Source organism: Penicilliopsis zonata (assembly GCF_001890105.1).
Source record: "Penicilliopsis zonata CBS 506.65 unplaced genomic scaffold ASPZOscaffold_1, whole genome shotgun sequence".
NCBI lineage: Eukaryota > Fungi > Ascomycota > Eurotiomycetes > Eurotiales > Aspergillaceae > Penicilliopsis > Penicilliopsis zonata.
In genome coordinates, this window is record NW_019208911.1 from 1,597,273 (window position 1) to 1,619,645 (window position 22,373).

The 22,373-nt window shown below is 51.8% G+C and overlaps 6 protein-coding genes across 6 annotated transcripts; 2 read left to right on the forward strand and 4 right to left on the reverse strand.

Moving 5' to 3' along the window:
- Window positions 1-730: 730 nt before the first annotated feature.
- ASPZODRAFT_148429 (hypothetical protein) lies at window positions 731-5,314 on the reverse strand (the record flags this gene model as incomplete). The annotated part of the gene is made up of 5 exons (XM_022725369.1): window positions 731-1,250; window positions 1,332-2,533; window positions 3,128-3,369; window positions 3,462-5,144; window positions 5,200-5,314. The coding sequence occupies 5 exons, from the start codon at window positions 5,312-5,314 to the stop codon at window positions 731-733; spliced, it is 3,762 nt and encodes a 1,253-aa protein (XP_022585577.1).
- A 3,790-nt stretch (window positions 5,315-9,104) lies between these two features.
- On the forward strand, window positions 9,105-11,912 carry ASPZODRAFT_148431 (hypothetical protein; the record flags this gene model as incomplete). The annotated part of the gene is made up of 7 exons (XM_022725370.1): window positions 9,105-9,126; window positions 9,189-9,250; window positions 9,323-9,599; window positions 9,658-10,265; window positions 10,322-10,598; window positions 10,655-10,735; window positions 10,786-11,912. 7 exons carry the CDS (start codon window positions 9,105-9,107, stop codon window positions 11,910-11,912), a joined length of 2,454 nt encoding a protein of 817 aa, XP_022585578.1.
- A 161-nt stretch (window positions 11,913-12,073) lies between these two features.
- On the reverse strand, window positions 12,074-15,312 carry ASPZODRAFT_127074 (hypothetical protein). Its single transcript, XM_022721646.1, has 4 exons — window positions 15,111-15,312; window positions 14,731-15,043; window positions 13,009-14,675; window positions 12,074-12,939 (listed from the first exon to the last, which is right to left on the reverse strand). The coding sequence occupies exons 1-4, from the start codon at window positions 15,260-15,262 to the stop codon at window positions 12,174-12,176; spliced, it is 2,898 nt and encodes a 965-aa protein (XP_022585579.1). The 5' UTR covers window positions 15,263-15,312; the 3' UTR covers window positions 12,074-12,173.
- A 557-nt stretch (window positions 15,313-15,869) lies between these two features.
- Window positions 15,870-18,874, reverse strand: ASPZODRAFT_55039 (hypothetical protein; the record flags this gene model as incomplete). Its single annotated transcript, XM_022728513.1, has 4 exons — window positions 15,870-16,231; window positions 16,305-18,370; window positions 18,439-18,487; window positions 18,553-18,874. 4 exons carry the CDS (start codon window positions 18,872-18,874, stop codon window positions 15,870-15,872), a joined length of 2,799 nt encoding a protein of 932 aa, XP_022585580.1.
- Window positions 18,875-19,084: 210 nt separating this feature from the next.
- ASPZODRAFT_313965 (hypothetical protein) lies at window positions 19,085-20,289 on the forward strand. The gene is made up of 6 exons (XM_022728218.1): window positions 19,085-19,107; window positions 19,174-19,219; window positions 19,281-19,495; window positions 19,558-19,618; window positions 19,684-19,941; window positions 20,010-20,289. The coding sequence occupies exons 2-6, from the start codon at window positions 19,214-19,216 to the stop codon at window positions 20,136-20,138; spliced, it is 669 nt and encodes a 222-aa protein (XP_022585581.1). The 5' UTR covers window positions 19,085-19,107; window positions 19,174-19,213; the 3' UTR covers window positions 20,139-20,289.
- On the reverse strand, window positions 20,243-22,223 carry ASPZODRAFT_314313 (hypothetical protein). The gene is made up of 4 exons (XM_022728219.1): window positions 22,130-22,223; window positions 21,275-22,082; window positions 20,448-21,203; window positions 20,243-20,363 (listed from the first exon to the last, which is right to left on the reverse strand). The coding sequence occupies exons 2-3, from the start codon at window positions 21,899-21,901 to the stop codon at window positions 20,589-20,591; spliced, it is 1,242 nt and encodes a 413-aa protein (XP_022585582.1). The 5' UTR covers window positions 21,902-22,082; window positions 22,130-22,223; the 3' UTR covers window positions 20,243-20,363; window positions 20,448-20,588.
- Between the last annotated feature and the right edge of the window lie 150 nt (window positions 22,224-22,373).

Genomic DNA, 22,373 nt, shown 5'->3' on the forward strand with positions numbered 1-22,373 from the left:
ATAACGAAAGGGAAAATAAAGCCAGACGGTATAGTATCAACGAATAACGGCAATAGAGACTCGAATGCCCGGTTTTTCTGTCCTGTAAGCAGATAAGCAGAAGAAGCAGCGTCGTCGTCGTCGTCGTCGTCGTCGTCGAAAGACTGGACGGAGGGTGGGATTGCGTCGTTGGGGGGTGAGAGCAGACGGTCTTGGGCGCCTTAGTCAGAGAGATCCGGGGCTCGGAGATGTCGGAGGAGGCCAAAGTCAAGCCAGGGACGTCCGTACAGTGGAGTGGGGTGACGATGATGATGACGCTGATGGATTGGATCTTTGTTTTGCTTTGGTTTGCTTTTTCAAGGGCTGGATGGGCTGTCAGCAGGAGATGACCGAGACTGTGACTGCGAGGGAGAGATCCAACTGAATGACGTAGGATGCAAAATTACAATACTTCCAATGCAGCGTGTTTGAAACAGTCGTCTATAGGTGGAATAAAAATAGTTTCAGCAGAGTCGAGGCGCTTAGATATGGCATAAAACCTGCAGACGAATTATATACAGTGTAGTACGGAGTATATGTAGTAGTAGTATTGTCCATTTATATGTAGTACTGTTTGTGCTAGCTAATTAACTAAGCGCTGAAGACATACCCCGTAGGCATGGAGTAGACCACTTAGATTCACTTTTAGAGCAACACAACACACCGGCAAGACAGGATCTCATTTGTCCATGGGAGCCCAGGTACTGTCTGTCTACCACGAGCTGAAATCGCCAAAGCCGCCCGTGCCGCGCATCTTTTTGCGCGCAGGCTCCAGCGCCGGCGCCGGCTCCTCGTCGACAAACTCCACGATTTCGTCGTCGGGCGCGGATCGCTCGGCCAGCGCTGCTTTGAGATACTTGCCGACGCCGCCGCCAGAGCCATCGCCGTCGTGGTCGGCGGCGGCGCCGCGCCCACGGACCCGTTTGCCCGTCCAAGTAACGCGGTCGTCGTCTGCCCGGCGGGTATGGCTCTCCTCTCCATCGTTCTCCTCGTCGTGCGCCTTCTCCGCCTGTTCCTGCTCGCGTTTCTTGGCGAGGAACTCCTCGAACGGGTCCACGAAGACCGCCACGTCTTTAATTCGGATGTCCGGCGTCGGCTTGTTGGTGGTCGAGTCGACCGGGTGCGTTTCGAGGGTGTTGAGAGTCGTTGAGGAGGGTGTCGGGTCGTCGATCAGGCGGCCAAAGATGGTGTGTTTATTGTTCAGATGGGGGAGAGCTCGATAGGCAATGAAACTGAAGACATTAGACCGAAATACACGGGATACCATGTATATAAAAATATGGGAAAAAAAAAAAAAACGGGAAGAAACGCACAATTGACTGCTGTTGGTGTTTTTGCCCTTGTTGGCCATGCTCAACGTCCCTCGAGCGTCATGCTTCAGAGGGCCCTCGAACTCGTCGGCAAAGTACTTCCCCCAGACGCTCTCGCCTCCCCGGCCGGTTCCCGTAGGATCGCCTCCCTGGATCATGAATCCCTTGATGTTCCGATGGAAAGTGACGTCCTTGTAGTATCCCTTCTTGGCGAGCTGCAAGAAATTCCACACGGCTTTTGGTGCGTATTCCGGATACAGCTCCAGGTTCAAGTCGCCCGCGGTGGTGGAGATGCGCGCGTACCCTTTGCCCTTGACCCGACCGCGTTTCAGCATGTACTCCTCATCGGACAGAAGGGCCAGGTCGGCAGAGGTGTGCGGCGTCATCCCTGTGCTGGTAAACGAAGCGGCCGCGAGGCCGGTCGTATGCCTTGCGGCATTGAAGGGAGTCGGCTTCTCCGACCGAGAGGTAAGCGAGGTCTTTTGCGCAGCGGATTTCACCGAGCCAGGTCCTGTAAGCGCTCCTTTCCCCGTCATCGAGGACGCCTGCTGTGCTCGTTCGGCTCTCGCCTTGGCGACAGCCTCCTTGGCCTTGAGAATCTTGGCCGAACTGCCCAACGCATTCACGTTGACGGTATCGCTCCGCTCCTGGGCCTGCTCCGCGGTCAACCCGCTCTGTCCTTCCTTCAGGTAAGTGAACGAGCTGAGATTGCGCGACTCGACGTTCTGCGGATCCTGCAACACAATGATATCCTTGCGACTGAACTCCTCGTCCGTGACCAGATCGCGCCAGATCTTGCCCTTGATATTCAGCCGCTCCACCGTGTCCCATGCAAACACGTTTCCAGTGTTCCGCAGCGCCACAATATGCGTATTATCCGTAAACACCTTGTAGGTCACCGGGTCGACATACTCGCCCGCCTCGTTCTTCGCAAGCTTCAGCTTGATCAGATCCCCGCTCTTCAGCACCGTCCCGTCCACAGGGTTTGTCCCGTGCTTCTTGATCCACGGCAGAATATTCAATAGGTCGAATATCGTCCCGGAGGGCGTGCAGACAGGGTGCGTAAAGGGCTGCAGCGAAAGCGCGCAGAAGTTGAACGGAAGCCGTTTAAACGACGCGTGCGTCGTCCCCTGCCGTGCTCTGGATACGCCCGCGCCCGCGCTGGCTGAGTATGCATCCTCTGACGCCCATTCTGAGTGTGTGATCTATATAAAATCCCCAAAATCCCTCGTTAGCTCGCGATCAACCGTTAAGAGGGGGGGGAAGGGGGGGGAAGGGGGGATGCGAGCGCGAGTGCTTCTCTCTCTGGCAACAGCAAACACATGCAAAACAGGCAATCATACGTATAATTTATCCGTTCCTATTCAACTACAGTTAGAAATGTCTTTCAGCAGCCGGTTTTGGGTGTCTACTCACCCTTTCCCATGGTGGTCGATGGTCTCTTCTACGTCAAGCTGCGAACTCGACTTCTTTTCGCTGCGGCGACATCATCGATCGCACTAGCCGCTTTAAGACATTTTTTGATAACAGCCCTGGAGTAGAGACTGCAGAAGGACGTGATTGATTCCTGGTGATTCTATTCTATGAAGTAATTACTGATTCCCTAGTTACTTGAATTATCGGGAGAGGAGGAGTAGGAAAGTGACTTTTGATACAATGGTTGATTAGAGTTACATGTGATGCGATTGATATGAGTAAAACCCAGCTCCGGTTGCTTTTGATAAGTTCAACAGAAACGCCTTGGATCCGAAGCTCCGGGTGTACCGGGGGTCGATGTTCGTAATGAGTGTCACCTATACAGCGGGGGCTTGAAATCGCAGTGGAACAACCCAGCGATTACCGAAATCGACGCCGTGTCGTCGCCGAGTGCCGTACTTCCGCCATACAACCTGTGGAATTCCGATATCTGCGACGGTGATCTTCCAGGAGAGGCCTTCACCTGCGACCAGGGCGTTGATGACGCCTGTCTTGGGGGCCCCCAGACAGACGACTGATTTCGCAGCGATGCATAGTCGGCTTCCTTCCACCACAGTTACCTCACCTGAGAATGTCAATCATTAGCACTGATAACAAAGCACAGGAGGAGGAGAAGAAGAAGAGGACGAGAAGGAGAGAAGAAAAAGGGTTACTTACCGCTGGTTGCAGAGACGCCCGAAGGAACGTCGACTGACAAAACCTCCAGATTGCTCCGGTTGACCCAGGCCGTCATCTCAAAGGCGATGGCCTGGTCCTCGGTCCGGAGATCGTCAAAGGCAATGTGCATGGCAAGCAGGGCATCCACCACTAGATCTGGGCTGAATTCCGACGTCGAGAGCCGCGCTGACAGCTCTTCCCAGCGCAGGGCGCGGCCGCCGATTTTCTTGAAGATGTCCAGTTGCTTGCGACAGCTGTCCAGCAGGTCGCTCTCGTGCTCAAGTCCAAGCATACACACTGTCACACGGTGGCCGCGGTTGCGGAGATGGCGAGCGGCTGCCACCGCCCGAGCGCCTGTCCGATGGTTCCCCGCTAGGAGGAGGATTGTGGGCGCCGCGGCGTCGTTGGAAAGCATCGCAACAGCGGCCTCCGCAATGCCTCGGCCCGCATTTTCGGTGATAATGTCTTCAGTCAGGCCGAGCTCCGTCACCGCGAGCTGTTCCACCTCGAGCGTCTGCAGGGGGCTGACGGTCGGGCAGCTGCGATTGGTTGTCGTCAGTCTGAGGGAGGCGCCGGAGTTGGTTGTAGGCCCGTTCATGGGCGACGCAGACACGGACTGCTTGTGCCCGCGCGGGCTGGTCGTGCGGGATGTGCTGAGCTGGCTTCGCAATTGCGGCGCCATCAGCGGCTGACCCAGAATCCCACTACCCTTGCGGGAACCCTGGGGGCGAGATGCTATCTTTGTTGCCGGGTCAAATCCGGAGTGATTCCCACTGCTCAGCTTGGCATCGCTCGGTTCTTCATCCGATTCTACCACATCGCTGTTGCGGGGACTGTCGAGAACGTTTTCAGACCAGTGTAGATTCTTCCCGCCGTTCGTGCCCGGCTTGGCTCTGCGGTTGAAGTAAACTAACCGGGCCTCGTCGGCGGTAGTATCGTCGTTGCGGATCTCTTCAAACACACGTCGCTTGTCAAACTTGGACAGGTTGCTCTCAAAGTCAAAGTCGCCCATCTCCTGGATGTCTGTAGCATCTTCGGTCGCCCAACCGCTGACATCCTCCGAATACCCTGCCCGGGACTTCTTCTTCTTCTGACGCCGTCCATTGGAGTTGCTGGTTGCACCACCCTTGTATGACTGGGTGTGTTCGCGGGTCTGCGGATGGGCAGGTTCCACGAACGCAGTCTGGCGCCAACCTTTGGCTTTGGGGTTTGTGTTGGACGCAGCGTGTCCCGAAGCCACAGCACCGGCATCGTGAAGTTCGTTATGCCCAGTCTTTGGGTCCCTTCTACCTGTGCCCTTGGCTCCATTGTCTGTTCCACCCAATCCCTCCAGTCCATTTCTGCTCGAGGTGCCCGACAGCCCTGTCGTCCTGCCCTCAACATTCAGCTCGAGATCGCTGAAAGGTTCCGTAAGAACCGCAGAAGCCACCTTGCTTGGGAGAGGCTGGCTCGGTTGCGGGACGGATGCCTTTGAGAAACTGAGGATTGCGGGGTCGACAAAGGGCTGCGATGGAACGGGCTGGGTGGCGACAACCGGCGTAGCTATCTGCGAAGATCCCTGGGGAATCGGATGCTGCGGTATCTGGACGGAGGGCTTGCTCGCCGTCTCAAGCGAGAGGTCCGCAATGTCTGGTCCCTCGACATTGTAGGCCGCCAGCCGCTGTCCACTCCACAAGAGCGTCACTATCCAGAAAACGTCAGCACTACCATCTCTCTCACCACGACAATTTCCTCGTACCATTTCGTAGGATCAGGCGCTGCCCCACGACGTCTGCAACCTCGCCCTGCAGCCTGGCATGGGGGGGTGCCTTCAGCGTCACGAGAACATTGTACCCGATAAACTCAGAGGCCATGGTGGAACAGCTTCGGGAGACTCCAAGCAAAGGAGAGGCCTGGCAAGCTCGACTGCGACCTGGCCAACCGTTCGCTCTCTGCTGCTGTTGCGGCTGCTGTGCTGTGGGTTTTCTGCTCGTTTCGTTCCTTGTGGAATGAGGAAGCTCCAGCCTCCAGGCGGCCGCTGCACGTGACACGCCCGTCACTGTCGCTTTCAATGAATCTAATACGGAGTAACTCACTATCTATCTTATCGATTAGAAGAAAGTGACGAAGTGGGGAAACAAATGCGCGATTACGCAAGGGACGAGGATGAAGAGCTTGGTTTCTTCAGATCTGAGACGGTAGATTGAAGGATTCCGGCTTCGTAGGAAGATGCCTTGAGACGTAGTTATCTAGTGGTCTATGGCGAACAAAGAGAATGCTGAGAGAATAAGTAGGTATACTTAAGCAAATCTTCCCGGTAAAGAATCCCTAATATAGCAGGCTAAAATACATGCCGTGGAAACATCTAAAGATCTATGGTATATGGATAAGTGACGAACGACAAAAGCCACCCGCAAGGGGGAAAAGAGCAGGAAAGAAGAACGGAAAGGGAGAGAGAGTTGTCGTTATTGGTGTTACGCCTCGTAAAGTAGATGCTCGAGGAACTCCTCGTCGTCAAAGTCTTCGCCATACTTTGGTTTGTTTTGGGAGACCTCTGTTGACGGAGGCTGCGGATTGGATTTCTTTGTTGAGATCACTTGGCTGATATTGACCAAGTTGGAATAGAAATCCACAACTCGGGAATGCACCATGACCTTCCGTGCGTCGAAGCGTGTCACCTGGAGGCCGGCTTGCGAGGTTGCACGGCTGAGTGCAACATAGGCTTGTCCTTTCTCAAAGACTCGACCAAGATCAACCTTGACCCGTTGCAAAGTTTGGCCCTGAGCTTTGTGGATTGACAGAGCCCAGGCAAGAATTAATGGCACTTGTTGGCGTTGGGCCTGCACCTCACCGTTGGGAAGCTCAATCTTCCACGACTCAGGCTGGCACAGCAAGTGTCTTTCCGTGCCATCGGCAAGAACAAAGCATACCAAGGGCCACTTTCGGGTGACTGTAATGGCGCCGTCCTTGTTGGCAAGGGTTTTGAGCTTTTTGCGGGCACGACTCGCGCGTTCTTCATCGCTGGGAGAGCCCTCGCCGGCAAAGTCATCCTCGTTTTCACGATAGTAGTCAAAGGTCGCCTCGTCCATGAAGGCCACAACTCGTCCGATAGACCCGTTTACAAGCATATCCTCCATGTTCTTAATCAACATGACCTGTGATCCTTTCTTCAGGTGCATCACCTGTGGAGCCATGCAGTTGGATAGTAGTTTATCCCGAATTTGTTGATCTTGTATGGTACCACTGTCAACGGCGCGGAAAGTCATCACTTCTCCAGAGAGTCTTTCCATTCTTGCGTTGTTTGCATTCTCCACCTCTGCTCGAGTAGGGAATCTGGAGGATCGTTAGCACTGGCCAAATGGGGGTTATGTTCTTAAAGTAGGGAGGGCTGTCTCACAGTTCTGTGGCCTCTAGTGAATCATGGAAATCGAGAGGTCGAGAAAGCTGTTTGAACGCCTGAATAGTGCGAGGTGTGATTTTCCCCAGTCTCATCTCATTCAGCATTTCAGCGAATTCAGGATCCTTTTGGCGGAAGACGTGCGTTAAAAGAATAGTGTGTTGGATCGATGTGTTCCAGGTCGCTGCATCGAATGCAAATTTCGCTTCTCGGCCGTTTGACTCTGGGACAGGAGGTAGTTGGAAAAAATCACCGGTAACGACGAGCTGAATACCGCCGAAAGGACGTCCGTTGTTTCTTATTCTTCTTGCAATCTCTTCCAGTTTGTCGAAAAGATCTCCATCAACCATAGACACTTCATCTACGACCAAGACTTTGGTACGTAGCCAGCGGTTCCGAGCCTTCTGATTCTTCTTGATCTGTATACCCGAGAAAAGAAAGAAATTAGCACGCCAACTCAGACCTCAAAGGAATGGGTCGGCACTGACCTTTTTGACAAGCTCTGCAGCTGGCTCCTTGCCCAGTCCGATACCTGCAAAACTATGCAGGGTGACACCCTCGATATTACAAGCAGCGAGACCTGTGGATGCAGTCACTGCAACCCGATCTGGCTCTTTCTGGTACCTTTTTCGTAGCTTCCTGATGATCTCCCTCATGAGAACCGATTTGCCGGTTCCTGCAGAGCCGGTGAAGAAGATGCTTTTCCCCTTGTCGACCACGGCTTCGAGAACGCCGCGCTGCTCCTCACTGAGGAATACTGCGGGAACAATCGAGGGAGATGGCACATGTTTGGCAACGGCCTCTGCTTGCTGAAGTTTCTTCGACTGCCGCCGCATCTCCTTTTGTTCCTCCTTGATTGCGCTTGCCGTCTTGTTCCATGCAAAGGTAGGCTTTTGGCGGGCAGGGGTAATAGGAACCTTCTTTCCAGCCGTATGTTGTTGTTCTGTCTGCCATGGCAATGTTCGGCGTTTAGGAGGAGGCAGCTTGTGGGACGGCGGAGAGGATGACCAGGGTAACGGGGCGCTGCTTGACGGAACAGCAGCCTCTCTTGCCGGTAGGGGAGGCAGCTCTGGATAGTTCACATCGGGTGCCGTCATCAAAGTTCTTTGTGTGCTGGTCTGTGCAGTGTGAGAAGATCTCGCCGAACCAGTTTGAGTCGATAGAACATCCATTGCAGCAAAGCCTTTCAGCATCGACTCCTGCAAGGTAGAACCTGCTGACGGATCCTTTTTCGGTTCGCCTAACGGCGTGGGCTCCTCCAGGTCTAGATCAAGATCATCGTCGAAATCGTTCTCGTCAAAATAGACCGCGCTGTGCAGCGAACCCAGAGCAGACGTCCCCGCGTTGACCATTTCGATCTTCCGTTTCACGCCGATCGACTGTGCCGTGGACTTGGATTGAATCCCCCCCGTGTTCGGACGAACCAACGTCGACTGCAGAGGCTTCACCGAGCCGGTATGATCCTGGACCGCTTTCTTAAACATGGCCAACCCCTCCGCGCTCTCTAGGCGCCCGTAAGATGTCGCACACCTGGAGACGATCCGCCCAGCAATCTTTGCACCATGGGAATTGACGCGTTGAGGTGGAAGCAAACAGCGTTTAAAGACCGTCAACCCATACATAAAAGAGAGCCGAAGAGGGAAATGTCGGCCAAGAGCGGCTGCAATACACTCTGTACAATCTGGACGGGGATCTTTTTTCCTCTGGAGCCTGTCGAGGGAGTCGCGCTGCACGATAGACGCGCCGGGCGTATCGCACGTGATGTAGATAAGATTACCACGGAGGACAACCCCTGCTGCAAGAAGCACGATGCGCTGGATAACCAGTGGGATTAGATGTTTGGCTTTGAAATAATGGGTGGCTATGATAGTATGCAATCGCTAATGAGCTGGGATAGTAAATGCTATGGAATATTCGCAAGCAAGGCGCTACATAGTCTGTATTGATATTGCTGACGAGATACGGCGTATATTCTGCTATTCTCGATGCCATCAATGCAGGTCCCTTCCAAATGTACCGCAGCTGATAGGTAGGCAATGACTACTAGATTTATAGAGGCATCTCACTCATTCCTGAGAATTGGCGAAGAAATGTCCCTGGAAGGGGCTCCCAAGAGGACCGGCATGGCGCTCACGTGACCACGTAACTAAATAGCGATTAGCGACGCGCGAAAACCGAACAATAATGCGTGCGCGATAAGGATCCAGGCACTCCAGATGACTTCCCACTAGCAGACGGGGAGAAGGTGACTGTGCCAATCATGAAGGATGGCAGAGAAAGCTACTTCGAGTAAGTTGGACGGCGCAACCGACGCCCTGATATTCGGAACCCGTGGCTGACGGCGTTTTCAGACAGGGAGCACCCTCTGGCGGGGGTGGTTCTTTGCTTCACGTCTATTTTACCGGAGCAGAGGGTGAGTTTGGGAGAAGAATCGCTATTCTGGTCTCTGAGACGAAGCTGATTGAGTGTTGTGCGGATTTTATAGACCGATCTGGTCACAATTGCAGGTGAAATGGGCGCTACGCATAAGTTCGATCTGACCTCCGATGTCACGCATCTACTCGTCGGTGAACTGAATACTGCAAAATACAAGTTTGTTGCTCGGGAACGGTCCGACGTCATTGTCCTCAAGCCGGATTGGATTGAGGCTGTCCGACAATCATGGATGCAGGGCGGAGATACAGACATCCGGGCATTGGAGGAACAGTACAGGCTTCCTACATTCATGGGCCTTGCGATCTGTATTACAGGATTTGAAGACAGTGCGTCAATTATTCTCATTGAAGCTTACTGGGAAGGTTCCTTTGCTGAATACCACAGTGGCCTTCCGCAACTATATTCGAGAACAGGCGATGGCTCACGGTGCTGAGTTCAGGAAGGATCTCACAAAGACCGTCACCCACCTCATTTCACGAGGGACCGAGGGCCAGAAGTACAAGTTTGCGACACAGTGGAACGTCAAGGTTGTCAGTATGAAGTGGTTCACTGACAGTGTAGAACGAGGCATGGTGCTGGAAGAGACTCTCTACCATCCTCTTGTGCCTGCAGAGCAGCAAGGCGAAGGCGCCTGGAACCGCTCAACTCCCACCATCAAAACTAAAGCCCCTAATGAAGACGACTCGTCAAACCCGCGTCCAAGGAAACTGCGGCGGGTTGCCAGCACTAAATTGGTAGATCAGAATGAGGGAATTTGGGGAGATATCATGGGCGGAGGCTTTGATATCTCGGAATCAAAGAGATCCCTTCAGCGCCAACAGAGTGAAATTCTCCCTGCCAGGCCTGTACTCCAGCTTCAAGAGAGCAAGTCGTTTGCCAGTGAGACAACTCTTGATTTTCGGCCTGAGCCTGCGCTCGAGCAGGAGGGCGACAGCTCAAATGGCTTCCTACATGGGTACTATTTCTTCATCCACGGTTTCTCGGAAAAACAGGTCTGTTCTCCATTGAAATATTCCAAATCAAAGGAAACCATCTAATGCTTATACAGGTCAAAGTGCTGAGCCATCACCTCGAATTCAATGGTGCCCAACTAGTCGCTTCTTTGAGCGAGTTTGCCCGCCCAGAAATACCCAAGACAGGACACGGATTGTACACGATTGTTCCATACAAAATGCCCAAGAGTCAAATACCTTGTACAGACGACATGGCCTTCGAATGTGAAGTGGTGACTGATATGTGGCTGGAGCAATGCTTGGATGTCAAGGCTTTGGTATCGCCAGATTCGCATGTTGCGAACAAGCCATTTCCAAGATTCCCTATCGCAGGTAAATCCTCCTTCGGCTATCTGAAGTAGAATCAACCTCATCGCTAAATATGACAGGTTTCAATGGTTTGAGGATATGTTCAACCGGTTTCGCTCGTATAGAACTGCTCCACTTGTCCAAGGTGGTTACACTTATGGGTAAGATAACCTCCCAATTCGCAATTGTCCCTTTGCTCAAAAGTGTGTAGGGGCTTCATATGACGAATACTTGACACCAAAGGCCTCTATCTTGATTTGCAATGATCCGCGCTCAGCAAGTTATGAGAAATTAAGACACGCTTCCGAATGGGGTGCTTACGCGGTTTCAGCAGACTGGTTCTGGGACTCAGTTAGAAGTGGGCAAAAGAAGCCATTCGAATCATACATAGTAAAGACACCAGGTTCTCAAGACGAGAGGGCTTCACAAAGCCGGTCGACTCCTTCGAAACTGGACCGGCCATCGATCTCTTCCAACAAGACTAATGGCCAAACTCAAGGTACTCCGGGGGAAGCAGTCGAGAAAAAGACTGCATCTGTGAGGAGTAATAGAGCAAGCCCTGCGGTGGATGCTGGGCCTGATCTACGACTAGAAAGGAATGGTAATATGCCTAAAGATCTGACCAAGGCGAGAATGATGCAGCCCCCGTCTGCATCCTCCTCTCCTACCAAAGAAATGGGGAAAGATGCCGCTGAGATTCCAGCCCAGAGACCTGGTTCCAACCACTCCAACACCTCCGTGGGCTCCAGCGCGCTTGACCTAGCTATGAGCGGGCTCCTCAAACAAGCACGAGCCGCAAACAGCAGCCGTCTCCTATCTGACGGCAATGACAAAACTGAAGGTGGTCGGTCGAGGAAACGAAAGCCTCTCCTTGGACGAGCTCCGTCGAATACAGTAGCCCGCCCGGCGCAAGGGACCATCTTCTCCCGTGCCAGCTCCATCGATACCCTCAACGACGATGGCTGCGGTAGCACGATCGAACCAGCTTCCGCGGACGGACACTCCCTTACACGTGCGAACAGTCTGGCTGGACAAAGCTTCAACTCCTTGTTGACTGGCACCCGCGTCGAATTCACAGACGACCCGTCCGTTCCACATGAAGACGAAAACGAGGCGCCTGCCATGACGCAGCTGAACTACGAGGACCCCGACGCAGTGGCTATGAGGGAGAAGTTCCTCGCCGAGGCAGGCAAGCTGACGACTAAAAAGCCTGTTTCCTTGAAGCAGGAAACGCTTGTCGCGGAGGTCACGGAACTGGACGATCTGGGATGGAGAAGTAGACGACGGACCCGGCAGGGGAATAAGGCCCCGGATGATTTTTTGGATACTACGTTGTGATGACAGAGCATGAAGTATACTTTTTCCTCCTTTCTTCCTTTCTCTTGCATTGCATCATCAAGGAGTTGTATTTTTGGGTACTAGAGTCTACAAAATATAAGCATGAGTCTTCCTTTTACCCATGAGCCCTCGCCACGGATAACTACCTGAAAGGTTGCAAGTGGAGGAATATATAAAATACGGTATATAAATATATATACTGCTATATATATACATATCCTAATTACTATACAAGATTGGTCCAAGAACAGGGAAGGTCAATCAAGCAACCTTGATGAAATTCTCGCTCACGATATGAGTTTCTCCCAACACCTGTTTGGCAACGAGGACCAGATCATCGAGAGCAGAGACAAAGTCGAGATATGAATGGATCGCCACGCAGAACATGCGATACTCTGCCTGTCGGAGATGATCTGTGCGCAGGTCGAGCTGCTCACCATGTACACGCCAGTAGTCCTGGTATTGCCGAATCAGAGGCGTGGGCAGAAATTCCGGTAGGGGTAGTCCGGTGCGCAACGCCTGCTGGATCACGCTGAAGATGGCCATGTTGACGCCGATGGTTGGATGGTCTAGAATGCCCATAGTCCGGATGAATCGTTCTTGATATGTGATCGGAAGAGAATTGGTCAGGACTAGGAGCTGGCCGAGGTTCCGGTTGATGCAGTGGCAGAGAGTACTCAGTTCAGTCAGAGCGGCACTGTTGAACGGCGAGCTTGAGAATTCAAACTGCAGCAAGGCAATAGGGCCTCGCATGGCCACTAGGCTTTCTGCCACATGCAGCGACAGATTCTCCACTCTTCGATCTAGCTTTCTGTCTTCCTGGTTCCACGATGAGAGGAACAAGGCATAATGGTCTGCCAGGGTTCCCATGACATTCGCCAGCGATTTTGAGATGTGCTGAGCGGCAGATGGGGGACGAGGAAAGACTTGGACAACTAAAGCAGCGGTAGATCCGATGAACACAAGAACCAACCGTCTCCAAAACACACTATAACCGAGACCCGTGTCGCTATATTGTGTAACATGCCTGAGAGATGGTTATCAGCATGGGTACTATATTGGGGGAATATGTCTTCAAAAGAAAGATGTCACTTACTTGTCATCATAGCTGTATCCGATAACGAGAAGGCAAGTTGCAGCAGACATGATGGTAGCTTGCATGGTAGCAGGCGGTAGGAAGACTCTGGTCCACATCAAGATGACGATAGACACGGCCAGCATTGCACTCAGTCCGTATGGGTTTCCTCCACCATTCCCAGAGCCAATGTACCAGGTGACCAAGCCCAGTAGACCCCCCACCACTGTCCCAATCACTCTCGAGATGAGAGAGAAGGTGAAGTCAGCCATGTAGATGAGCAATGTCGTCTGGCCCATAATTAGAGCCCAAATGCCCTTTTCTCGATAATAAAACCCAGCAGACGAAGGAATCACGGCTGGAACAGCCAGGGCAATCGTAACAACTACCATGCGCAGCCCAAACATCCCTTCAGGGCAGATCAGCCAGTGATATGCTCCAAGTACGGCCTTTCCTAGTCCTCGCCGACGGCCAAAGCTCGAACCCCTGGTCGTCCGAAGCATGTCTTTTAGCTCGTCTCCATCGTCTCTAGCAGCATCCGGATCATTAACGCCGCGATCCATAGGGACCGGAGCAGAGGACTTGGATCCAGACGCCCAAGAGACTGCATATCGTATCTTTGTGGGGAACCATATCCGCTTCTTCTGGCGGACTTCTCTCAGCGCCGTGATGTATCGAAGGATCCCCTCGAGAGATCGCGCCATGGCGATGATCCGTTCCTCATAGACCATGCCCATCGTGATGCCTCGCAAGGATGGAAGAACCGAAAGTGGATCTTCCACCGCTTTGAGAGAGCCATCAGAGTCAAAAAGGTCTGTATGGGTTCCAATAAGCCCTTCGGTGGCGTGGAACGCAAAAGACGACCGAGCGTCCTCTAATTGAGTGATAATAGCTCTGTTCCGTTGGTCTTGTTGAGAAATGCTCTCTGCAGATGTTGTGGCAAATAGTCCATTGGAACTTTCAATCTTGATGCTCTCAGTAATCGCAGCGATTGCGTCTAGACATGCTTGCCGTATCTCAGTGCTTGTCTGCCGAAGTGATTGTATAGTATCTGTGCGGAGTGCTTCATACTTTGGATCTTGGAACGCTTGGAGCAAAAGAGCACTATCCATCAATTGGTGACGCCCAACGACTGGGCGATCGATCTCTTTCTCGCCGGTTGAATCGGCGGGAGAGACGCTGAGCTTGGTTTCGGTCTTGACTCGGCTCACATGGTACTCCAACAGCATCATACTGCAGAGCAAGGCCTCTCTAAGTGGCTGTTTAAGATTTCGAAGATCCTCGGCATTCCATCGGCCAATACATATATCCAATGGAAGAAATCCGACAGCTGCCTCAAGTGAGCGGTATATACCCAGCGCTTGTCCTTTGATCTGTTGCAATCGATTGATGTTTTCCGCCTGCACCTCAGATGACAGCTCAAAGAGAGACTCCTGCAGGGGAGCTTGCATCAGAGCCATCAGCTGTGAGGTGGTCGATAAAACTGCTTGAGAAGTCGTCTGCGGGAAAAAGAGGATGGCGCACACCAGACTGATTCCCATTCCAATCGCGGCAGGGATAATCAACGCCTTGGGCATTGTACCCTGGAACTCGTAAAGTAAAGGGCCAATGGTCATAAACAGATCCGTTATGATCGTCGCAAATATCTGTAAAAAGGCTAACTTTTGATTCTGAGCACGAAGACGAGCCTGTGGGCGATCAGCAAACCCACTCGGCCAGAATAACAGTTCGAAGAGGCTGTACCAGAAAATAGATCAAGACGCAGCCAAAGACAAAGTAGATCACCGAGACACGTGTGTCAAGCATGAATCCCTCGAAGATAAGGACTTTCGCCACGGCCGTAGGACTTTGGCCGGTGGCTTTGGCATCCGTAACGGCCGTTTGTTGTAACAACTGTAGCTTGGCGGCAGTCTCTGACGATGGTCTAGCGGCCAGAGCCGCCTTCATTGCAATGACACCCCATGCCCAGGAGATTCCGAGACCGATAAGGATGGTAATCGCCAGGAATATTTGGAGGAGGAGAATTCCCGAGGGAGGGATCATGAACACTGTGAAGCTGTACCTGGATCAGCACAATCCTCTACTCGAAGTATAGTATGAATGGGAGAACGTGGATGTCGTACCAGGCAAAGAACGTGGCAGTTCCAATGGTTTGGAGCGCGGGGTTTATGAATATCAAGATGGCTGCTACCCACGCTGCCACGCAGCAGCGAAAGAGGGTCTTCAGGTCTCGAGGGTTGAAATGGTTCAGCCATGGTGGCAGCTGCCTGGCCATTGTTGCAGTACCTGGATCAATGCCCAGACAGAAGTTCAAGGGGAAGGAATACCTTGATCGCTTCAGAGTGGGAGAAGAGTTTCCCTCATCCAGAGTTGAAGATCGTCTAATCCGAATTCGGAAATAATTGAGTTTATGATCGACACGCGATTTTGCCCGATGCACACCAGACTATTCCGACCCTAAATCCCGTCTATTTATTAGGAAAGCGATCATCGCAAGTGTTGTTCTTAGGGGGAATGTCTCAGTTTACTTTATGCCTTCACATTTTATTCGATTTGGTGTGTGTATGGGAGGGAAGACTACAGGAGGATAAAATACAGTGAAGGTTAGAAGGAATAGTCGTATTAAATAATAAAAGAGGGTTGTCAGCCATCATGCACGATGGTCAGAGGGCGAAGGGTATTGAGTAAAGAGATGCGAAAAAGGAAGAATAATATGAAGGGGGAAGCAAAAGAGCAAGAAGAATGTCTGTATGCGTGTGTAGAGAAAACAATGGTATAGAGCGCCAGAACGTATTGAACACAGAGAGACAAGCCAGCCACAAAGCAACCAGAACTATCATACACATCGTAGAGTGGGAACGCAAGATGAAGCTGAACGGCGATCAGGATCCATAGGCGCCCACGGGACCCGGCACGGTTCCCTCTAGATCGATGTTTTGAACGGTGGTTCGGGTGTCCGCGCTGTCGCGGAACAGATTGCTGAAGTATTTGCTGGCAACTTCGCTCTCACCCTTGATCTTGCTGACCTCTTGCTTTCTCCTTGCGAGATCCTCAATGCCTTGGGCAAGACTGGTTTGTAGGTTGGCGGCTGGCGTACGAAGAATCCGGCGCACTTCGGACGAGATGCGGGTGGCGTTGGAATGCACATAGTCCATCTCTTCAAGAGTGGCCGCAAGTTTTCGAGAAAGACGAGGAGGGAGTGTCGACGGAATCGAAGAGAGAATGTATGCCGTAGTCAAGGCAGCTGCAACAGATCTTTTGTTAGCGTATAACGACAAGAATGAAAATAGTATAAACAATACGGGAGGGTAGCTTACCTGCAGCAACAATGCCAGGGAGTAGCAGGCGGCGCAGGTTATTTGACCCTAGGATCTTAGCAACGTTGAACGCGCTGTCGACCCAGCTCATGCCACCGAAGGCTCTTCCTCCCAGGACAGTCACGGCTGTCATCGCCATACCGGTCCCGGCCACCTTCTCCTGACTCTCCCAAAGGCCCGAGAGGTCGAAGAAGTCCCAGATCTCAACTTCCGTGTCTACTTGGCGTGCCAACGTGTGACGGCGGCTCCGGCGGAACATCATATCGGCACGGAAATTGAGAGGAGTGAACTTGTCTTCCCCAACGTGGAGCAGACCGATATTCTGGATGAAACCGACACCCTGCACAGTTTTGTCGCGGGCATAATCTTCGCAGTTGAACACAGACTCGGAGATCTTCTCTAGCATAGCTTGCTTCAGGTCCTCTGCATATTGGAAAGCAGCAAACAGACCCGGATACACAACACCCAAGTCCGCTCCTGAAACCTGAGTAATACTATCTGTAAGGGTCGAACGTGTGTGGTTGTAAACGTCGTCGCAGGAATCATCGATGCATTTTTCAATTTCGTCTCCCAGCTCCGTCTTCCTCTTTTTTCCATCTTCGTAGGCGGGCTCCAGCTCCGCCAGTTCTTCCGTCACACGCTTGAGTTCTGTCTGGGCAACATCTCTATTGACAGTTGCCAAAGAGTGCAGATCTGCTAGGAGGTTCAAAAGGTAGGTCCGAGCAGGAGCAAGTTTTGAGCGTGCACGTTTTTCGAGGACAAATCGTCGCAATGCACCTTCCAAATTCTCAAAATCCTGGATTTTCTCCTTCTCCTTCCCTTTGCCTTTCCCACCCTTACTTGGGTCATCACCACCATCATCGGGACCATCTCCATGAGGATCAGATCCACCACCGCTGCCAGAGACGGACTGATTGACAGGTACCGCCGGCATAACAGGTATAGCATTGCTTGATACAAAGTGGACGAGTTCGGCGGCCTCTTTATGGGTGCGAGGACTGAGTTTGCCGATTTGATCGAAAATCATCCGCTGGCACCGTTGCTTGTCTCGAATCTGGTCGAATCCATTCACGACAATAAAAATATATGCTTTTTCATGCGCAGCATTCAGGATGAACTCCTTTGCAGAAAGGGTGAAGTGGTTGGCAGCAGAAACCACAAAAACAACCACGTCGATCTCTTCCTGCCGGGCAAAAACAGCCGTCGTCTTCAATGAGTCCGAGTTCAACCCAGGAGCATCGATTAGCGCAATATCCACCACACCGTTGTTGAGGAGAGATTCGTCAATGGTCCGCACATCCTTCACGTAAACCTTGCACTGCATGTACTTGTAATTATCAATCACGATATTTTCAAGCTCAGAGAGAGCATAGACATCGTAGGTGCTTTCGTCGTTGCGGTCATATTGTTGATCCTTGTGTACAGCGTGTACCTCTTCAACTCCACCGTTTTCCCGCGCATCCAGAACCTCGCAGAAAATGCTCGTACATGGCTGCTGGTCCTCAGGAAGAACTTTTCGTCGTAGCAGGGCATTGCAGAAGGTTGACTTTCCCGCGTTTAGATCTCCCGTGACCAAGACCTTGCTAGATGTATCCTCAATTCTGTCCCGCAGCGAGAGAAGATGTTTGATGCTTTGGCTGATTTTTCCGTCCAGGAGAGAAGCGATCGATCCTTTCTCTAGCGAGTGTACCAATTCAGCTTGCGACAACGCACCCAGCTTCAGATCCAGCTTCAGAATTGAGAATTCCTGCGCGATCTGTGGGGTCATCAGCCTCGGTTCAGGCGAGCCTCGACTCTCTGCAGCGCTGCTCGACTCAGCCACACCATCTTGTCCCAAGGATGTCGCAGCACGTCGAAGTAGTCCAGGTCGCGACGGCGAGTCACCTGGGGATTCCGTGGCGTCAATGACCGACTGAGTCTGCTGCAGAGATGGTCGTCGAGAGGAAGACGGGACGTTTTGAATGGACGGGTAATGGGCAGGCCACTGGCGGTTCATCTCCTGGAGCTCCTTGAGGGTCTCGATCGTACGCGAAATTGAACGTCCAAGCTTGGTTCTATTTGAGTTGCTAGTAACGAAAAAAAAAATATCAGCTCCAGCTCCAACCAACAAGTCTCGCGCGCAGGTCAGACATACTAAAGCAGTTGGTGAACATGGCTTGCGACGATGTGTTTCTCGTGTTCCGCTATGAAAAAAACACAAAGTTAGTCATTTGACTGGCCTCTCTGATCGTCTCCTCGTAATTCACACCTGCTGGATTCCACTCTCCGGGAGCCGTGGGAGTATGTATCGGTGTCGGCCTGTCTTCCATCAAACCAGCGCGCCACAAAGCTCTGGCATCGGCGTCGACCGAGCCATCATCCGCGATACTCCCTCCATAGCCCGAATCTTCATTCAACGAGGTCATCAGCGCCGTCGCGCTCTCTGAAGTCGATCCATTTCCCACCACCATGTAGTCGGGTGAGGGTCTAGGGAAAAAAGGATTCTGAACGAGTTCTTCATCACCGGGGCGTTTGGATGAGCCCTCACGCGCTGCAGGGGCACCATCCCCAGGATAATACTCCTGACTCATGACGAAAATCTCGATGAACAGAGCGACTGAAAGGCAAGACCCATGGAGGCACTGAACAGATTATGTTTCCCCCCTGCTCACCTCATCGTTTCGCCTTTCGGGTGGTATTCCTCACAGGGAAAGAGCTAGTCCTGTATCGTACTAGCGCTTTCACGTGACCATGCTTATCGCTCTTTTCCTGTTCGGGCGCTGCGCTTCGGTCCAACGCCGTTGACGCTTGATGTCACTGCGAGGTTCGTCTCTCTGCCTAACCGTGTGAAAAGAGTCCTGCTGTCCTTGGTGTGCTTATGTCTTAACAGAGACTACCTTATCTGTGTATTTTTTGTTTCTACAATCGAGATGAATGTAAGACCGACGATCCGGTCCTGTTGTTATCACGTTTCCCCGCTTACCAGAGCTTCTCTAGATCGTCGAGTGGGCATTCGGAAAGCGCATGACGCCTGCGGAGCGTCTTCGCAAGCACCAGAGAGCGCTCGAGAGGACACAGCGTGAACTCGACCGGGAAAGAGTCAAATTGGAGAACCAGGAGAAGAAGCTGGTCCAAGACATCAAGAAGAGTGCCAAGAATGGCCAAATTGGTGCCTGCAAGATCCAGGCCAAGGACTTGGTTCGGACGAGAAGGTGCACTCTTTCTCTAAAAAATCCCTACTATATACTCTAACATTTTCCTTTTCTTCTATTAGATACATCCAGAAATTCCATCAAATGCGCACTCAGCTACAGGCCATCTCACTACGCATCCAGGTACTGAAAATCTGCCCCTCCCCGCTAGCCGAATCGAACAAACACTGATACCTATCAAAATATAGACTGTGCGGAGCAACGAGCAAATGATGCAGTCTATGAAGGGGGCCACAATGCTTTTGGGTAGTATGAACCGGCAGATGAATCTTCCCGCCCTACAACGTATTGCCATGGAGTTTGAACGGGAGAACGAGATCATGGATGAACGCCAAGAGATGATGGATGACGCTATCGACGAAGCGACTGGTATTGACGATGAAGAAGAGGGAGAGGAAATCGTCAAGGAGATTCTTGACGAAATTGGCGTCGATTTAAACCAGTCGGTATGTATTACATTTGAGCTGAAAAAGGCTCCTTGTTGACGCAGGCTGATGAACCTTTCTCCACACAGCTCGGGGAGACTCCTACTGGTATACAGAGTACTGCAGTCGGAGAAACGCGGGTTGCCCAAGCTATTGGTGGCGGGCCGACCACGAGCGACGATGATCTCCAAGCCAGACTTGACAGCCTGCGGCGATGAAAGCTGCAATAATACACTGACATTTTCATTACTGTCATTCCGCGGTTGTTTTCTCTACTTGTTCTATACGATGCCTTGGGAATAGGGGTCTGATGGGTTGCAGACCCAGTTTGATTTGGATTCGTTTTTTAGGGGAACTCACCTTGCTTGTATCTCATTGACGTATGTTCAACTCGGACAGTGCTAGCAAGATCCCGACAATTATAACAATCATACAGCTTAATTCTGGGAAAGTCAATATACATTCAAAACGATAACTGGACAAGGAAGGTAAGAGTTGAAGCATGAACAAAAAAGAAAATTGCTTGCCTATAAACCCTTCTAATGTACCATCTTAGCTGTAGTTTGGAGCGGGGAACATCGGCCTGTCTGTCGATGCCGTCTCGATCTATCTCTCATCAAGTTAGCGATTCTGGATCTGCTCGCAATAAACAGCGATCTGCATTTCACTCAGGCACTCGGACCATGTCCTTCATCAAAGTCAACCTTGATATGGGAAACAAAGTGCGCACGTCGCCCGAGGTCTTGGTCCATCCAGGAGCTCTGGAACCAAGGAAATGTCTCCAACTCAGCGACATTTGGTCTCTGCGACGGGTCGCGGGCGAGCATCACTCGGAAGGCGTCAATGCAATCCTGCGACAAATGTTCAGCCATGGGGCATTCTTCGTTGATAATCCTATCACGGCGAGCATTTCGTTCTTCTATGCGGGCATTCCAAAAATCACGGTAGTTTTCGCCGTCCTGCAGTCCAGTCGACTCGTGAGTTCTCCAAACTCTAGCGAGATGTGCGTTCCACTCAGGGTTCTCCCAGGGGGCATGGCCGTGGGCCAGCATGAAGGCAATGCAAGAGGATCTCCACAGATCCATCATGGAACCGTGGCTTTTGACATGTACCCTATGCTGCCGTTCTGTCTTGTAGGCAGCGATGATTTCCGGCTTGCTGAATTCGATAGCCATTTCGGGCAACATATGATACTCATGGAATGGAACCCACGCCCAGTCGGTAAAGACCAGCTTGTCCTGCTGTACATCGAAAGACATGAGGCCGAGATCGAGCAGCTTGGTCTGTTGGCTGTTAGTATGCGTATTGGCAAAGCAGAAACATCAAAGGTCAAACAAGGGGGGAGATCACTTACACTAAAGTCTTCACCAACCACGAAATTGTTGAGAGAGATATCTCCATGGACAATGTTCATATCAAGCAGTTCTCTCAGGCCTCGGAGCATCTGCGACGACACCTTGCAAGCCTGCTGTTCGTTGAGGAGCGTATCCTTCTTGTCGAAGCAGCGCGTGCCGATGAAGGCACGAAAGCGGTTTATAGCCGCACAATCTTCGTCGTCGTCGTCGTCTGGGATCGTATTACGAATAGGGTCATAGTCGAGGGCTGCGCTCATGATTGTCATATGCCAATCATTATGCGTGTACACCGAGTCGAACGAGGGGAAAACATCGCTATTCCAGACGAGGGCCAACCCCATGGCCTCCATGGGGATGTACATATCATCCTTCCATAGGCCCATAGTTGGCGAGTGGCCTTGGATATTGGCCCATTCCAGCGACTTGTGATGATGGATTTTGATCGCATAATGCCTTGGGTTCTCCGGGTCCTCGGGCTCTGACTCTCGAGCCACCAAAATCGTACCATAGGCTAGACAGTCAATCTCGTCAGCAAATTTCACAATCAACATAAAGAAAAAAAAAGCAAACCTAGTGACGGTATATATGAATGGAACAATACTCACTTCCTCGCCCGATATACCCATAAACTTCCAACTTCCTGTCCATGGTTGTGCAAATCTTTCTCATTGCCTCCTCCCAGCGATCCCGACGTATAATCGTTTGTGCTCCGTCGGGGGATTCGGGTTCGGGGTATATCGTTCTCTCAGCGATGTCGCTGTCCCACCGCACCTGTCTGGTCGATAAATGCCCACACTTGGAGATATCCTCGTCCAAGCGTCCTCCCATGCGGGAGATGAGAACCTCGCGCAGACGGCGGTTCTTGTTGCACAGCGACCGATCTGCCTCGGTCTGAGGGGCGACCAGCCGTCTCAGCACGAATGCAAGGTGATTTCTCCATTGGGGGTTATTCTGGGCCCGCTGTGGCCATTTCAGAACCCCTTGAGCCGGCCTTCCAACCTTGATTCTAGCCATTGGTAGGATTAGATGGAGTAGCAGAAGTAACAAGTTCTTAAAAAAAAAAAAAAAGGAGAGAGAGATTGAGACTCGATGTGATGG

What these genes read in the sequence shown, in the direction of transcription:
- ASPZODRAFT_127074 (XM_022721646.1), bottom strand. Translation starts at nt 15,262, where the DNA reads ATGGCCAGGCAGCTGCCACCATGGCTGAACCATTTCAACCCTCGAGAC. An exon ending in ACTGCCACGTTCTTTGCCTG is followed by an intron (nt 15,044 to 15,110) that starts GTACGACATCCA and finishes ATCCAGGTACAG; the next exon opens with CTTCACAGTGTTCATGATCC. An exon ending in GGATACAGCTATGATGACAA is followed by an intron (nt 12,940 to 13,008) that starts GTAAGTGACATC and finishes ACCATCTCTCAG; the next exon opens with GCATGTTACACAATATAGCG.
- ASPZODRAFT_313965 (XM_022728218.1), top strand. An exon ending in GACTTGGTTCGGACGAGAAG is followed by an intron (nt 19,496 to 19,557) that starts GTGCACTCTTTC and finishes TTCTTCTATTAG; the next exon opens with ATACATCCAGAAATTCCATC. An exon ending in GCGTCGATTTAAACCAGTCG is followed by an intron (nt 19,942 to 20,009) that starts GTATGTATTACA and finishes TTCTCCACACAG; the next exon opens with CTCGGGGAGACTCCTACTGG.
- ASPZODRAFT_314313 (XM_022728219.1), bottom strand. Translation starts at nt 21,901, where the DNA reads ATGGGTATATCGGGCGAGGAAGTGAGTATTGTTCCATTCATATATACC. An exon ending in TGGTTGGTGAAGACTTTAGT is followed by an intron (nt 21,204 to 21,274) that starts GTAAGTGATCTC and finishes AACAGCCAACAG; the next exon opens with ACCAAGCTGCTCGATCTCGG.